The sequence below is a fragment of the Leptodactylus fuscus genome, chromosome 2 (assembly GCF_031893055.1).
Source record: "Leptodactylus fuscus isolate aLepFus1 chromosome 2, aLepFus1.hap2, whole genome shotgun sequence".
NCBI lineage: Eukaryota > Metazoa > Chordata > Amphibia > Anura > Leptodactylidae > Leptodactylus > Leptodactylus fuscus.
In genome coordinates, this window is record NC_134266.1 from 270,810,057 (window position 1) to 270,827,702 (window position 17,646).

General features: G+C 46.2%; 1 protein-coding gene across 1 annotated transcript in view; it reads left to right on the forward strand.

The window, feature by feature from the left end:
* Positions 1 to 17,646, forward strand: part of LOC142194137 (glycerophosphodiester phosphodiesterase domain-containing protein 5-like) — a 227,434-nt gene that overhangs the window by 184,010 nt on the left and 25,778 nt on the right. Inside the window, exons 10-11 of the mRNA XM_075263154.1 lie at positions 13,508 to 13,658; positions 16,501 to 16,692. Coding sequence (XP_075119255.1) covers positions 13,508 to 13,658; positions 16,501 to 16,692 — 343 coding nt within the window. The remainder of the gene's footprint in view (positions 1 to 13,507; positions 13,659 to 16,500; positions 16,693 to 17,646) is intronic.

Here is a 17,646-nt window from a genome sequence, read left to right on the forward strand (position 1 = left end):
AGACGTACAAGAAGACAGGGACCAGGTAAGTCTTCAACATTTTAACCCTTTCTCTATAGGTCAGCCTCCAGTTCTTCCATCGCTGAACCTTTGCATTTCCGGATTCCAACTTTTCTTCCCAATTTAGTCTGCAATTATCATCCCTCCCGAATTTCACCCCAAGGATCTTAATATAGGAGGAGGCCTGGGCAAACTGCGGCAGATCAAATGTAGGACCAGTATGACCCGTCCAGAGAGCTTGACTCTTCTCAAGGTTGACAAGAGACCCGGAGGCCTCTGAGTAACTTCTGATGGCTGCAGACAACATCTCCACCTCACGAGGCTCAGATATCACCACAGTCACATCATCCGCGTAGGCAACAACTCTCAGGGGCAAGCAGTGGGGGACCGGCGCCCCCTGAAAATCACACTCCTGCAGTGACCTAAGAAACGGGTCTATGGCAAACACATACAGTAATGGACTCAGTGGGCAACCTTGTCTCACCCCTGCCTCAACCCTGAAAGCATCACCCTGCCAACCATTAATCAGAGGAAAGCTCTCCGCCTCACGGTACAAAGTTCTCAGCCAATCCACAAATTGTCCCGGAATACCGTACTTTGTCAAAGTCGCCCATAGATACTCATGGTCTACTCTGTCAAAGGCCTTAGCCTGGTCAAGACTCACAACATATCTCCCACACCTCAGAGCTTTACATCTCTCAAACATCTCCCTTATCGAGATAACTGCTCCAGAGATGTTCCGCCCTTTAACTGTGCCAAACTGTGAGCCTGCCAACAGTGCCGGGGACAAACAAACTAATCTAGAGAACAGAATTTTTGCAAGAATCTTCCTATCGACATTCAAGAGGGCAATTGGCCTCCAGTTCTTGATGTCACTAGGCTCTTTACCTTTAGACAGCAGGATCAGGGAGGACACTCTCATGGATGGAGGCATCAGGTGGTTTTCTAGACTAGTTTTGTATACATCCACGAGAATTGGTGCCAAGAGGTCTCGGAATTTCTTATAGAACTCAGCTGTAATCCCATCTGGACCTGGTGCCTTCTTCAGATGTAACTTATCTATGGCCTCTTTCACCTCCTCCACTGTTAACTCTGCTGTCAAAGGAGAAAAGTCCAAATCATTAGTATCAGGACCTGGAGTTGCCTCCAAGAATTGAGCCACCTTCTCTCTATCCAAAACCTTCTTCTGAAACAAGTCAGCATAGTAAGTTCTCACCACCCCCAGGATACCCTCCCGAGACTCCTGTAACACACCCTGGGAGTCAGTGAGACCTGTGACCGATTTATTTGCCACCCGCTCCCTGCAATTCTCAAAAGGATCCGGAGCCCCTAAGGACCCATAATCCCGTTCAAGAACCAGGGATGTATACCTGCGGTACTGATACTGACTGATCTCAGATTTCAGCCGGTCAATCTTCTGTTGGTTATCCCCGCCCGCCGAATAGAGTGACTCTAATTCTTTCCGCAGCCTGAGATACTGGCTATACTTACTCTTCCCCTTCTTAACTGACAGTCTCCTTAAGAGGGATCTGATCTCCTCCTTGACATCCTCCCACCAGTCTGCCATGTTATCATAAAACACCACTCTCTCAAGCTGGTTCTGAAATAGAGAGTGGACACAACTCCGGACACAGTCATCGTCCAAGAGGCTGGAATTGAGCTTCCATAGGCCTCTCCCAATATCAGGGCGTTTTGTGGAGCCCAAGCAAAAATACAAAGCCAGATGGTCAGAATAAGGGACTGTCTTTTCACTTTTCTCACTAACATGCTCAGCGGGACTGACCAGAGCTAAGTCTATCCGACTGCATCTACCAGCGCAGGAGTAAGTGAATTTTGGTTTCCTACCACCCTCAGTAAACACATCAGACAGACCAGCCTGTGAAATAATTCTGCTTAAGACCTTGCAGTCCCTGGTGAGAGGCCGACCAGTAGGTCTGTCACTGGATGACATGGTGGCATTGAAGTCCCCTGCCATGACTACCGGAACAGATGTAAACAAGTACTGCTTGACTTCATCAAACAGACGTGCCCTTTCAATCACCGACTGCGGTGGACCATAGATATTAATGAGTCGGAGCCTTCTGCCTCGGATGGTAACTTCTAAAACCAGGCACCTCCCCATCAGAACCTCAGTTAATCTGTGTATGGTGACATCAGGGGTGTTAAACAGTATAGAAACCCCGGCATAAGGTTCCACAGCCAGAGACCAGAAGGACGGGCCAGATTTCCATTCTCTCTCTGCTTCTCGTATTAGTCCTAAAGTATTTAAACGGGTTTCTTGTAAGAAATAGACATCGGCATCAAGATATCTCAGATGTTCATACACTGCGTGTCTTGTCCTCCTTGCTCGGATGCTATTCACATTACTAGAGATAACTTTAAGATAGAAACCTGCCATCAGAACAACTAGGAATATGAGAAACAGAGAGATGGGCCCCATTGTCATAGATCAGAGTCAGAGGTGTCCTGGTGACCAGCTGTTTCCATGTCTGATTCGGACTGCCCCTCATCTCGGTGGGGTCTCCTCTTATTGGGAGGATCGCCCTCTGGCTCCTCCTCATACTCCGCCATCATCCGTGAGAGTTCTCTGTCTAGTTCTGCTTCTCCGTCTGACTCTGATAGGACACTAAATCTATTCCCCGTTGCAGTGACCTCGCCTGCACTACTTACTCTCATCTTTGTAGGCTTTTCTACCGTGGTCCACTCACCCTCAGGCTTACGGCTGGCTTTATCCTTCTTCCTCCTTTTATTATTGTTGGATGATCGGGCAGGAGAAGAGACGACCACTGAGGGTTGTACAACCTGCTCAACAACCTCCATGGTCGTCTCAATGGGACCTGACTCGGCCTGGTCTTGGGTGGTATCACCTGTATGTGGTTGAGGCTCCGCCTCCGTGACTACTGACCCTGACAATAGCGCCTCCTCCTCCTCCTGTATGTCATCAGCCGCTGCCAGCAAGTCCTCATCAGGGCTATCCTTACAGATGTTATGCCAGGCATCAGGACAATCTCTGTGGGGGTGACCGATCCGACCGCACAGGTTACACCTAATGCTTTGGCATGTGGCACTCACGTGGCCCATTTCATTACATAGGCTACACTTTACCATGGAGCATACACTGGCCACATGGCCGGCCTTCCCACACTTGAAGCACCGGCGAGGCTGACCCGCATAGAAGCAGATCCCTTTTTCTCGGCCTATAAAGAATGAATTGGGCAGATGTTGGGTTATGTTGTTCTGCTGACGCAACTTCACCAGGACCCTCCACCCACCGGTCCAGACCCCGTCTTCATCCCTGTTCTTACTAAGATCGGACATGAGGTCACAATGCCTCCTGAGCCAGATGACTATGTCCTGAGGGGGAACGGCTTCATTCCAAAATACAATTGTGACAGAGGCTGTATCTGGCCTAGAGATGGGGATGAAACTAAACTTATCCCAACCTTCCGTATCTCTCAACCTGGTGAGATTGGCCCAGAACCGGTCCAGATCAGACATCAGCTTAAAACTAACATCATACCCCTGGCGGTCAGGAAGGTTTATGACGGCCAGGATATCAGTCGGCACAAAGCCCATCTGGGTACATAGGAGCTCTCGGACCACAAACCTCCTATCCGGCAGATCCTCCTTGGCACCTCCGTGCCTAAACCTGACTACATTCCTCCTCCTGAAAGCCTGGCCTGTATAATTGGAGTTTGATGCAAAAGATGGAGCACCGCGGCTCCAGGCATTCCCTGAGGAGGTACGGCCGGATCCGCCATCTTGGCGTGTTTGTGGGCGCTGTGTGGGCTGCTGAGCACCTGTACCATGTGGTTCTGCTACTGTGCGAGTATCCAGAGGGGGAAAGTCCTGCACACTGGACTGTCCTGTGTCCGCCCCACCATCAACCTCTATGTCTGCAATATCACCAGACTCCAGAGACTGGACTGCAGAGGGGTCTGACGCCATAGATCGTGAAGGATCCCCCCCAGAAACACCTTCCCCTGCTGGGCCGTTATCACATACAGGAATATCCATAATATCAGGCACATTAGTCAGACAATCAGCGGCAGCAGAGTCCTGCACAGCAGAGTCCATATTAGTATTATAGTCAGCGGCAGCAGAGTCCTGCATAGCAGAGTCCATATTACCACTACAGTCAGCGGCAGCAGAGTCCTGCACAACAGAGTCCACAACCTGTAACCCCAAATATGTTACTCCCCCAGTACCTTCAGGTAAGAGTCCATAGTCCTGCTGCAATGACTTGTCTCCTGGGACTTGTGGTGTCTGCACAGCTGCTACTTCATTACCATTAGGCAGGGGTCCATGACCTGGTTGCAAAGTGCTGGTTGCTGGGACTTGTGGTGCCTTGCTGAGAACTGCTGCAGGTTTTTGCTGTTGCTGAACACTGGTCGCTTTCCCGTACAAATTCCCTTCCTTAAAAGGGAAACTTGCTGGCTGCAGAACTGGTTTTACATGGGACTGCTGGCTGCCACCTTGAGAGGGTTCAGACCCAGCTTTAGCACAAGGTGATGGTGACTTCTGGTATTCCTGGAACCGCTGCTGGTTTCTGTACGATTCTCCCACCGGTCCCATTTGCTCCAGTACAGTCTCGGTCTCCCGTACGTTCTCGGCGAGCTCTTTCGCCAGTGCGCTCAGCTTCCTGTCCAGTAACACCAGTTTCTCAGGGCATGCAGACTTTTTTAGATTATACGCACATTCAATCTGTCTCTGCAGATATATTTTACTGGCCTTCAATGTCTCCAGTCGCTTGACCAGTGCTGGGATCTCATCTGCCAGGCGCAGTTCTGGTGCTCGCTCAGTAGCTGTGACAGTCTGTGCATTGTTGGAAAGCTTTGCAGGTTGGTTACCCCCAGTATGGCTTCTGGTTGGTGTAGCCTGTGATTTCTGACATGCTACGGCTGTTGTCACTGCCATGGGCCCACAATGTCCAGACTGGGGACTATGTCCCAGTTTATTTCCAGTGACTGTACTGCTGGTACCTTGAAGCTTCCCCGCTGGTCTCCCTTTGATCTCCTCCACTGCCTTCACTACATTTTTGTAGTTACCGCTTCCAGATCTTGTCCGCTCAGACCGTACCAATACAGACTGCTGCATGTTCTCCTGCATGGTCTGCTTCTCCAGGGATGTTCTCCTCTGTCTGCAGGAGGGTGGGGTGGACTGGACACCTGCAACCTGCAATGGAGTCTGCACAGGCTGCAAAGTTTGCTCCTTACATTCAACCATTTTGCTTGGTTGTTGCACCGTACTACTGCTTGCTTCCGTTACTTCTTCCTTTACAACTTTCTTCCCATCTTGGCTTGCTGCACTAGGACTGCTGACACACTGGACACGATTCCCATTACTGGGGACTTTAGGATTTCCATCCATTTTTTTAGTTGTCTGGGAATTGCTTCCCAGAGAAGGCCTTGGAGCCTGGGCCTTGGCAGGGGAACTTCCCCACCCAGGGCGGCCCCGCCCTGGGCTATCTCCAGACATCAGGAGCCTCAGGAGAGCTACAAAAACACGTCCTCACAGCTAGGAGGTAGTATTATAGTAGTTATATTCTTGTACATAGGAGCAGTATTATAGTAGTAATATTCTTGTACATAGGAGTAGTATTATAGTAGTTATATTCTTGTACATAGGAGCAGTATTATAGTAGTTATATTCTTGTACATAGGAGTAGTATTATAGTAGTTATATTCTTGTACATAGGAGCAGTATTATAGTAGTTATATTCTTGTACATAGGAGGTAGTATTATAGTAGTTATATTCTTGTACATAAGGGCAGTATTATAGTAGTAATATTCTTGTACATAGGAGCAGTATTATAGTAGTTATATTCTTGTACATAGGAGGTAGTATTATAGTAGTTATATTCTTGTACATAGGAGCAGTATTATAGTAGTAATATTCTTGTACATAGGAGTAGTATTATAGTAGTTATATTCTTGTACATAGGAGCAGTATTATAGTAGTTATATTCTTGTACATAGGAGTAGTATTATAGTAGTTATATTCTTGTACATAGGAGCAGTATTATAGTAGTTATATTCTTGTACATAGGAGGTAGTATTATAGTAGTTATATTCTTGTACATAAGGGCAGTATTATAGTAGTAATATTCTTGTACATAGGAGTAGTATTATAGTAGTTATATTCTTGTACATAGGAGCAGTATTATAGTAGTTATATTCTTGTACATAGGAGTAGTATTATAGTAGTTATATTCTTGTACATAGGAGCAGTATTATAGTAGTTATATTCTTGTACATAGGAGGTAGTATTATAGTAGTTATATTCTTGTACATAAGGGCAGTATTATAGTAGTTATATTCTTGTACATAGGAGTAGTATTATAGTAGTTATATTCTTGTACATAGGAGCAGTATTATAGTAGTTATATTCTTGTACATAGGAGTAGTATTATAGTAGTTATATTCTTGTACATAGGAGCAGTATTATAGTAGTTATATTCTTGTACATAGGAGTAGTATTATAGTAGTTATATTCTTGTACATAGGAGCAGTATTATAGTAGTTATATTCTTGTACATAGGAGTAGTATTATAGTAGTTATATTCTTGTACATAGGAGCAGTATTATAGTAGTTATATTCTTGTACATAGGAGCAGTATTATAGTAGTTATATTCTTGTACATAGGAGCAGTATTATAGTAGTTATATTCTTGTACATAGGAGTAGTATTATAGTAGTTATATTCTTGTACATAGGAGCAGTATTATAGTAGTTATATTCTTGTACATAGGAGCAGTATTATAGTAGTTATATTCTTGTACATAGGAGCAGTATTATAGTAGTTATATTCTTGTACATAGGAGCAGTATTATAGTAGTTATATTCTTGTACATAGGAGCAGTATTATAGTAGTTATATTCTTGTACATAGGAGCAGTATTATAATAGTTATATTCTTGTACATAGGAGCAGTATTATAGTAGTTATATTCTTGTACATAGGAGTAGTATTATAGTAGTTATTATTATTATTATTATTGTTTATTTATATAGCACCATTAATCCCATGGTGCTTTACATTTGGGGGTTACATACATTGCACAAAATATACAGGTACATATCATACTAACAGTGATCGGCTGTCACAGTGGGGTAGAGGGCCCTGCCCGCGAGGGCTTACAATCTATGAGGGAAGGGGGTAGAGACAAAAGGAGAGGGGGAGACTGTACAGATGGCAGTGCGGTGATAGTGTTATTGGAGGTTGTAGGCCTTCCTGAATAGGGGAGTCTTCGGGGCCTTCTTGAATCCTGTGATTGTGGGGGTCAGTCTTATGTGTCGTGGTAAGGAGTTCCAGAGTATGGGGGATGCACGGGAGAAGTCTTGGAGACGGTTGTGTGAGGAGCGGATGAGGGCAGAGCGGAGTAGAAGGTCGTTGGAGGATCTGAGGTTACGTGTGGGCAGGTAGCGGGAGATGAGGTCAGAGATATATGGAGGGGACAGGTGAGGTCAGAGATATATGGAGGGGACAGGTGAGGATGAGGTCAGAGATATATGGAGGGGACAGGTTGTGGATGGCTTTGTATGTCAGCGTTAGTAGCTTGAACTCAATTCGCTGGGCTATTGGTAGCCAGTGGAGGGACTGGCAGAGGGGAGCAGCCGATGAAGATCAAGTGGTGAGCTGGATTAAGCGAGCAGCACAGTTTAGGGTGGACTGGAGGGGGGCGAGGGTGTTTGCCGGGAGTCCATGCAGAAGGGTGTTGCAGTAGTCTAAGTGGGAGATTATGAGGGCCTGGACGAGCATCTTGGTAGTTTCTGGGGTGAGGAAGGAGCGGATTCGGTAGATGTTCTTGAGCTGGAGGCGACAAGAGGTGTTGAGGGTTTGAATATGTGGTTTGAAGGATAAGTCGGAGTCCAGGGTTACCCCAAGGCATCGGGCCTGTGGGACAGGGGTAAGTGGGGTTCCATTAACTTTGATAGATGGGTCAGGTGGAGGGGCCATACAGGATGGGCTGAAGATGATAAACTCTGTTTTCTTCATGTTGAGTTTGAGAAAGCGGGAGGAGAGGAAGGAGGCTACGGCCGCTAAACAATCTGGAATTCTGGCCAGCAGGGAGGTAATGTCTGGTCCAGAGATGTATATTTGGGTGTCGTCGGCATAGCAGTGGTACTGAAAGCCGTGAGATTCTAAGAGTTGGCCCAGGCCAAGGGTGTAGATGGAGAACAGGAGGGGTCCTAGGACGGAGCCCTGGGGGACACCTACAGAGAGAGGGCGAGGTGAGGAGGTGGTGTGCGAGTGGGAGACGCTGAATGTGCGTGTCACGGAGCAAAGGTATACGTCCTTCCTCCGGATGGTCTTTTGAATCAACAGGGACGCAAGAGGTCGGGAGACAACAGCAATTTATTGTAATCCACAAAGTTAGTAGCCGGCGGCGGTCACATCAACCGTAATAACAATAAGTCCACAGAAGTCACAATCCAATGATAACTTTGGTTCCTTGGTCCTGTAACTAAATCCTGGCTCTCTGCAGAGCTGTGCACAGGCCGGCTAACACATACTAACTCCAGCTACAACTATATACTAAGACTGTTACACCTATATCTGTGGGTGGGAAGGGCTGAGTCACAGATCCTTCCCCCCTCACCTATACCAAGGAGAGCAGACTCCCTGTCTACTATGGACAATGCACCATCCAACATCTTCTTGGAGACACTGATCAGATTATCTCCACCCATTGTCCTCACTAGTTAGAGGTATTTGCATACAATGTGCTAACACACTAGACCCTAATCAGCCAACTACACATTGATGTATATAACAGGTTAGAGAATACATTCCACATGAAATATATATTACACATTGCCTATAGTATAGACTCTAACCATCCCGTGACAACCCCTCCCCCTCTCAAAACATGTGCATGACACAATTGGCCTACACAGGTAAATTGGGGAATGCACATCAGTCTCTATAGCTCATATGTCCTCCTGCCGGGATAACCCATCCGCGTTCTCGTGTTGGTTCCCTCGGCGGTACTGAATGGTAAAGTTGTAGGGTTGAAGGGCTGGCATCTGGCAGAAAATCCGGTCGATCCATGTTGGCGTCTCTCTGAGCTTGGCTTCGGGTCACTGCTCCCACAAAGTGGCACTGTAGATTTCCAACATCGTTGCCTAACAGAACATCGGCCGGCAGCCCGCTCATCACACCAATTGTGCATCGTTTTGGTCCATAACCATAGTCGAGTTCCACGGTAGCTTTAGGAATACGTTTCCGAGTACCTCCTGCCAACTCGATAGAAAGGCCAGGGCCCTCCTCTAGGGCCTCGGGTCGAACCACTCGGGGGTCCGCTACCGTTAGGAAAGCTCCCGAGTCCCGGAATCCAACAACTGTTCGGCCATCCAGTAGGACCTCCTGCAAGTGCTTCCGCTGAAGGTTTGCGGGATGTGTGGCGGAAGGCTGAATCCCATAGACCCCTGGAGGTGGAACAGATGGGTCATTCATGGAGTCATCTGGAAATGGGGCCAAACTTTCAGTCCTAGGGGTGGTTCCCAGGTAGTGAATAGGCCGGGATGCCACGGTGGCCCGTGCCCCCATGTTAACAGGGCAACTAGCTTGCAAATGTCCAGGCCGCCCGCACCCAAAACATCTGCGCTCTAGCATTCTTCCAGTAGGTTGTTGTCTAGGGACAGGGTTGTTCATAGCTGGAGGCCGATGGGCTGGGGCAGGGGTAGAGGGGGAATTGTAATCCTGAGGCCGGGCACGAAAGGTGGGTGGCTGGATGAAGGGTGTCTGGCGGACTGTGGTAGTTTTCCGCTCCTCTGCAAACAACCTCTTCCACTGCGGCTTGATGGTCAGGCCCTCATCTGCAAGGGAAGCAGCTTGCTCAACTGTGGCTGGGTTCCGTTCCAGCACCCACTCACGAATCTCAGCGGGGCACTGGGAAAAGAACTGTTCCTTAAGTATGACTTGGAGGATCTTATCGACTGTGACAGCCTCCTCTCCTTCTAGCCAGCGCTTGCATGCTTGCTTCAACTTGTGGGCGAACATGTGGAAGGAGCTTCCCCCATTGTAAGACAAAGAGCGGAACTGAACTCGGTAGGTCTCTGGAGTGACTGCATAATACTTCTGCACCGCTCTTTTAATGGCCTCATAGTCCCGCTGATCACTAGGGTCCATGGCTCTGAGAGCTTCCGCAGCCCCATCTCGTAGGTGCCCCACCAGATACCGGACCCAATCCTTTTCTGGGACTTCCATCAGGTGGCACTGGTGTTCGAAGTCCTGAAAATATCCATCAACATCCCCAGCCGCTTCATCAAAGGTCTTGAAGTGTTTATGGGAGACATATGGTGGTTCTCTCACTGTTGGGCTGGGGGTCGACGTTTGATTATAATTCCGCGTAGTTATCTCAGCCATTCGCATTTCATGCGCCATTCTTTCCTTTTCATGCGCCATTCTCTGTTCCTCCGTCTCCGTTTCCTGAGCCCTCTGTAATGCTCTACTCCTTTGCTCTGCAGTTGCTCCTAGCCCCAGCACTGCCAATTCCTCCTCACACAAAACAACCCATCTGCTCTTTTGGGTCTGTACCTGCCACTCCCGTATCTCTCCAGTCTCCTGGGGGCAGCCCTCCTCATGGTCGCTTTGCAGGGTCATCTCCTCCAGTGCCTCGATCAGTTGCTCTTTCGTTCTTCCCTGATAACTCAGGTTTAGTTCCTGGGCCCTTACTTGTAGACTTGCCATAGTCCAGTTCCTGTATTCTGAGGTTGTGGCTCCATTAATCGCTGGGCTGCTGTAGTCCATCTCGCTGTCCGCTGTTGATCCCACCGCTGCCAACCAGTTGTCACGGAGCAAAGGTATACGTCCTTCCTCTGGATGGTCTTTTGAATCAACAGGGACGCAAGAGGTCGGGAGACAACAGCAATTTATTGTAATCCACAAAGTTAGTAGCCGGCGGCGGTCACATCAACCGTAATAACAATAAGTCCACAGAAGTCACAATCCAATGATAACTTTGGTTCCTTGGTCCTGTAACTAAATCCTGGCTCTCTGTAGAGCTGTGCACAGGCCGGCTAACACATACTAACTGCTAGCTACAACTATATACTAAGACTGTTACACCTATATCTGTGGGTGGGAAGGGCTGAGTCACAGATCCTTCCCCCCTCACCTATACCAAGGAGAGCAGACTCCCTGTCTACTATGGACAATGCACCATCCAACATCTTCTTGGAGACACTGATCAGATTATCTCCACCCATTGTCCTCACTAGTTATAGGTATTTGCATACAATGTGCTAACACACTAGACCCCAATCAGCCAACTACACATTGATGTATATAACAGGTTAGAGAATACATTCCACATGAAATATATATTACACATTGCCTATAATATAGACTCTAAGCATCCCGTGACAGTGCGGTCAGAGAGGTATGAGGAGATCCACGAAAGGGCCAGGTCTGAGATACCAAGGGATGAGAGAATTTCTAACAGGAGGGAGTGGTCAACTGTGTCAAAGGCAGAGGAGAGGCCGAGGAGGAGGAGGACAGAGTAATGGCGCTTGGCTTTGGCGGTTAGCAGGTCATTGGTGACTTTTGTTAGGGCAGTTTCAGTGGAGTGCCGGGGTCTGAAGCCTGACTGAAGTCTGTCAAAGAGCAGGTTGGACGAGAGATAGGAGGAGAGTTCTGAGTGGACGTGTTGCTCAAGAAGTTTTGAGGCGTACGGGAGCAGTGAGATGGGACGATAGTTGGCAGGAGAGGACGGGTCGAGGGACGGTTTCTTAAGTATAGGAGTGACAGTGGCGTGTTTGAAGGCTGAGGGGAAGGATCCATTGGTTAGGGATAGGTGGAAGAGATGGGTTAGGGCTGGAGTGATAACTTCAGTGAGCATGGGGATGAGATGTGATTGAATCGGGTCGAGCGTGCAGGAGGTAAGGTGGGATTTGGAGATTAGGGAGGAGAGTTTTTCATCAGTGATGAAGGAGAAACAGGTCAGGGATGGGGAGCAGCGAGTAGTTAGGTGGATGGATTGTCGGGGGAGTAGGGTGAGGCTGTCTCTGATGGTGTCAATTTTAGTTTTAAAGTAGGAGGCGAAGTCATCAGCTGAGATAAGTGATGTCGGAGGGGGGGCGGGAGGACGGAGGAGGGAGTTGAAGGTGGAGAATAGTTGTTTGGGGTTGCGAGAGAGTGCGGATATGAGTGTGGTGAAGTAGTTATGTTCTTGTACATAGGAGCAGTATTATAGTAGTTATATTCTTGTACATAGGAGTAGTATTATAGTAGTTATATTCTTGTACATAGGAGTAGTATTATAGTAGTTATATTCTTGTACATAGGAGTAGTATTATAGTAGTTATATTCTTGTACCTAGGAGTAGTATTATAGTAGTTATATTCTTGTACATAGGAGCAGTATTATAGTAGTTATATTCTTGTACATAGGAGCAGTATTATAGTAGTTATATTCTTGTACATAGGAGCAGTATTATAGTAGTTATATTCTTGTATATAGGAGCAGTATTATAGTAGTTATATTCTTGTACATACGAGCAGTATTATAGTAGTTATATTCTTGTACATACGAGCAGTATTATAGTAGTTATATTCTTGTACATATTGGGTAGTATTATAGTAGTTATATTCTTGTACATAGGAGGCAGTATTATAGTAGTTATATTCTTGTACATAGGAGGTAGTATTATAGTAGTTATATTCTTGTACATAGGGAGCAGTATTATAGTAGTTATATTCTTGTACATTGGAGCAGTATTATAGTAGTTATATTCTTGTACATAGGAGTAGTATTATAGTAGTTTTATTCTTGTACATAGTAGTATTATAGTAGTTATATTCTTGTACATAGGAGTAGTATTATAGTAGTTATATTCTTGTACATAGGAGCAGTATTATAGTAGTTATATTCTTGTACATAGGAGTAGTATTATAGTAGTTATATTCCTGTACATAGGGGCAGTATTATAGTAGTTATATTCTTGTACATAGAGGTAGTATTATAGTAGTTATATTCTTGTACATAGGAGCAGTATTATAGTAGTTATATTCTTGTACATAGGAGTAGTATTATAGTAGTTATATTCTTGTACATAGGAATAGTATTATAGTAGTTATATTCTTGTACATAGGATTAGTATTATAGTAGTTATATTTTTATATTTAGTGGCAGTGTTATAGTAGCTATGTTCTATGTTTGATAGGTGACAGACAGTATTATATGCAGGGTATGCTAAATGTGAAATCTGAAATGAAGAAGTTATATAATTTCATGTGCCATATTGTATATTATTCTATATGAATTGCTGCTACATGTGGTACCACAGTTAATATGACTGCTATTTGCAATTAAGTGACAATTATTTGGGATGTAGATTTGATTACGGAGATGACTTTTGCAGTGTCCCATGTTTCTGGTCAGGATCTCCTCATTGTCATTGTATGAATGGACAGTTCTGTGTATCACTTGGTGTTGGCTCAGTGTGTACGGTCAGCGACTAACCTTATGTTTACCATAAATGACAGTAATGGTTTCCTTTGCAGTAAAGACGGCATCCCCTTTCTTATGCATGATCCCGACTTGAAGAGAACGACAGATGTGATGGAAATATTTTCCAACCGTACCAACACAGACGCTGAATCGTTTCGCTGGGATGAGCTGGCGTCTCTAAGTGCCAGCAAGTGGTTTATGAAGGTAATACCAATGCCCTGTGTGTACAGCGCCAAGCTCAACTACCGTGGATTTGGATTTAAGAGGTTGGCTGATTTGGGGGCCCATGTACCCAGAATTTCCAAATTAGACAGTGAAAATGGATTTAGTACATGTGAACATGCACTATCTTGCTTCAGGATGAATAGTTATCTCATAGTCATTGTACTGCTAGTGCTGCAGCCCAGATGGAGGGAATCGGAGGATGGGAGTAGTAGTGGCGGATAAGCCGAGTTCACCCAAACAATCTCCCCAGCTTTGCTCCTAGGCTGGACATCGAAGAGGCGGCCTGCTCTACTACCTGATGGTGGAGTGTAGTAGTTTCCCCCGGGGCGCTTCCAGTTGGAGAGGGGACCTCTCTGCTCTGAGCCGGTGTGATGGTATTTGGAAGGGTCCTGATGGTAAGGCAGGAACAACTCAGGAGACAGATGTGCATTCGAAACAGGGTGGAACTTTTCTCATCAACTGAACAAATAATCCAGTAGCTGCCAAATGGGGTTTTTAGTTTACCAGTATTCAACTCCTCCAGCCTTGGTCTTGGGAGGATGCCCAGGTATGTTAAAGGGGTTGTCCAGGCAAAAATGTACATGGTTTAGATCAGCCGGGGGCAGCAAATAAAATGTAAAAAATCGGTACAAGAGACTGCAAAGTGTGCAGCAGAGGAGTGAGGAGAGGTGAGTATCAGTGTTTTATATGTTAAACTTTGTCAGATGAATAGGGACATTATACTGCAGGGGCAGATGGAGAGGGGACAATAAACTGGGGGGCATATGAAGAGGGACATTACACTTTGGGGGAAAATAGAGAGGGCATTAAATCGTGGGACAGAGGATGAAGGACATTAAACTGGGGCAGATGGAGGGGGCATTAAACTGGGGGACATGTGAAGAGGGACATTACGCTTTGGGGGAAAATAGAGAGGGCATTAAATCGTGGGACAGATGATGAAGGACATTAAACTGGGGCAGATAGAGGGGGCATTAAACTGGAGGCAACTAGAGGGGGACATTAAACTGAGGGCAACTGGAGGAAACTCTAGTTGCCCCCAGTTTAATGTCCCCCTACTGCTGACCCTACCTTTTAATGTGACCCTTCAATTTCCCCAGCTCATTGTCCCCCACCAGCTAACCCCACAGTATAATGTCCCTCTCCAGCTGCCTCAGTTTAATGTCTCCCTCTAGTTGCCCCCAGTTTAAACTGAAGCAGATGTAGGGGAACATTGAAATGGGGCAGCTAGAAGGGGAGATTAGAATTTTGGTGCACCAGGAGAGAAAGTTTGTACTGTGTGGTCAATTTGAGAAGAGTATTATAATGTGGGGATATATAATATTAGGGTGACTGTAGGAGCATTATACTGTGCGGGGAGCACAAAGAGAAATGGATCGGAATGGGTGGAGTCAATTTAGAAGTGGGTGGGGCTAAATTTGGCGCAGTGCACATTTTATCCCTCTTTCCATTCTCTGAAAGTTGGGAGGTATACATACATAGAACATGTAAATAGAGCATACAAAGACATCCCAGAGGTACAAAGGCAAACTCAGTGTAAACAGGATCTCTATGATCTGCTGCCAGGCTGGGCCACAGGGAGTTGGGGCCCACGACCAGAAGGAAATGGCCGGGGCCTTGGCCACTATGATTGTGGTAAGGAAAAGCCTGGTTCCCTGACCGCCTAACATATCATTAATGGAAAGGGGTCCAATTATTGCCAGGCCCCTTTCCAATTGATGCCAGACCAGGGAAGGTCACTAAAAATAAAAAATAAAAATTATACTCACTTCTCCTGGGCTCAGCAGCCTTTCTGGGGCTCTTCCTGCTTGTGATTGAGTTTCCGCGTAATGACGTTATTGGGCCATACGTGACCGCTGAGGCCCAATCGCAGGCCCCAGCAGTGACGTCTTGGGCATGGGAGTTGTCAGGCAGAAGAGGACTAAAGAAGATGCCACAGACAGCAAGACGGAGCAACGATGTCCAGGAGAGGTGAGTATAAGTGTTTGTTATTTTTCATCACTTCCCTGGGCCTCTACTTTTTATACTCTGATAACTGAGGAGACCCCAGAGTATAATAATAACACTAGGGATCATATAATACTGTGGGGGAGGGCACTGTGGAGCATCTAATACTGTGTGGGGACATTGTGGAGCATATAATACTATGTGGGGGCCACTGTGGAGAAGATTGTACTGTGTGGGGGAGGGCACTGTGGAGCATATAATACTGTGTGGGGGCCCGAAGAAAATCCTTAAAATGAAAATGTTCATGGAATTAATACTATATACATGTAATACCACATTAAAAGGGGTTAGCCAGTTTCGTTAGGTTAGGCTAGCAAAATTAGACTTATTGGGGTTCACCACCCTGAATACCGCTTATCAGCTGCACCGGTATTGTGTACATGCTGGGAGCCATGATCGCCTGTGAACCGTCATTGTGACTTATCACCCTTTAAGACTTGCTCAGTGGGCGCCATTCCATACTTACCAACTGTGGGTTTCCTGAAATAGTAGGCAAATCTGGTGGCTACCGGCTACCATCTGCCGGGCTCTTGGTCATAATATCTATGACATTATTTGCCTAGGACGTTACAAAAACAGGCATGACCGGCACGCTTAGTGTCCATATTACAGAAAGGGGTGTGTCATACACTAGAGGGGCGGGGCTTATTTACAGGGGCTTGTCCATATAAAAATATTTGTGCTGCTCTTCACATGCCGGCTGTCCTGGACACCTTGGCTAGTATGACTATGATAATGGCATCTTATTACAGTACAGAATAAAGTGTTTTCACAGTTTCACTTGAAAATTGACCTTCTCCTTCCTGTTCTCCAGAAACCGCCATTTTCCGATATGAAGTCCCTGTCCCCTGCAGAACAGGAGATGGTCGTGAATCAGAATATATGCAAACTGGCCGATTTCCTAGAACTCGCTAGCAAAGAAAATAAGATGGTGATCTTTGACAGCGATGCACCGGAAAACGCTGTGCTGGAAGTCATCAAGAATTCCGGAATAGATAAAAATCAGGTATATAGAGATGAAAAAGAGAAGGCGTATATTCTCTTAAAGGGATAGTAGCAATGATAGTCTGTAACAGAAACAGTGTAGAGCTCTTCCTGCTGAATGAAATAATGTCCCTGCCGACATGTTCTAATTTATTCCAGCCCAGCAGGTAGATAGGTTAGTGTCACCAGACCCAGCATATCACCCCAGCCCTGCAGATAGATAGGTTATTGTCACCAGATCCAGCATATCACCCCAGCTCTGCAGATAGGTTATTGTCACCAGAACCAGCATAACACCCCAGCCCTGCAGATAGATAGGTTACTGTCACCAGAACCAGCATATCACCCCAGCCCTGCAGATAGATAGGTTACTGTCACCAGAACCAGCATATCACCGCAGCCCTGCAGATAGATAGGTTACTGTCACCAGAACCAGCATATCACCGCAGCCCTGCAGATAGATAGGTTACTGTCACCAGAACCAGCATAACACCCCAGACCTGCAGATAGATAGGTTAGTGTCACCAGAACCAGCATAACACCCCAGACCTGCAGATAGATAGGTTAGTGTCACCAGAACCAGCATATCACCCCAGCCCTGCAGATAGATAGGTTACTGTCACCAGAACCAGCATATCACCCCAGCCCTGCAGATAGATAGGTTACTGTCACCAGAACCAGCATATCACCCCAGCCCTGCAGATAGATAGGTTAGTGTCACCAGACCCAGCATATAAGATAAGATAAGATAATCCTTTAATAGTCCCACAGTGGGGAAATTTCAGTATGTTTCAGCTGCATAGTAATACAGATACATGATAATACACAGTAAATATTACAGAAGTAGTAGACACACATATGCTGAGAAAGATATACTAGGAGTCCTTAGCAGCTTAGGAACAGAGAAGAAAGAAGGAGGACATTCATAATCATTAGTTCTCTGTGCGGAGTGATATATCACCCCAGCCCTGCAGAT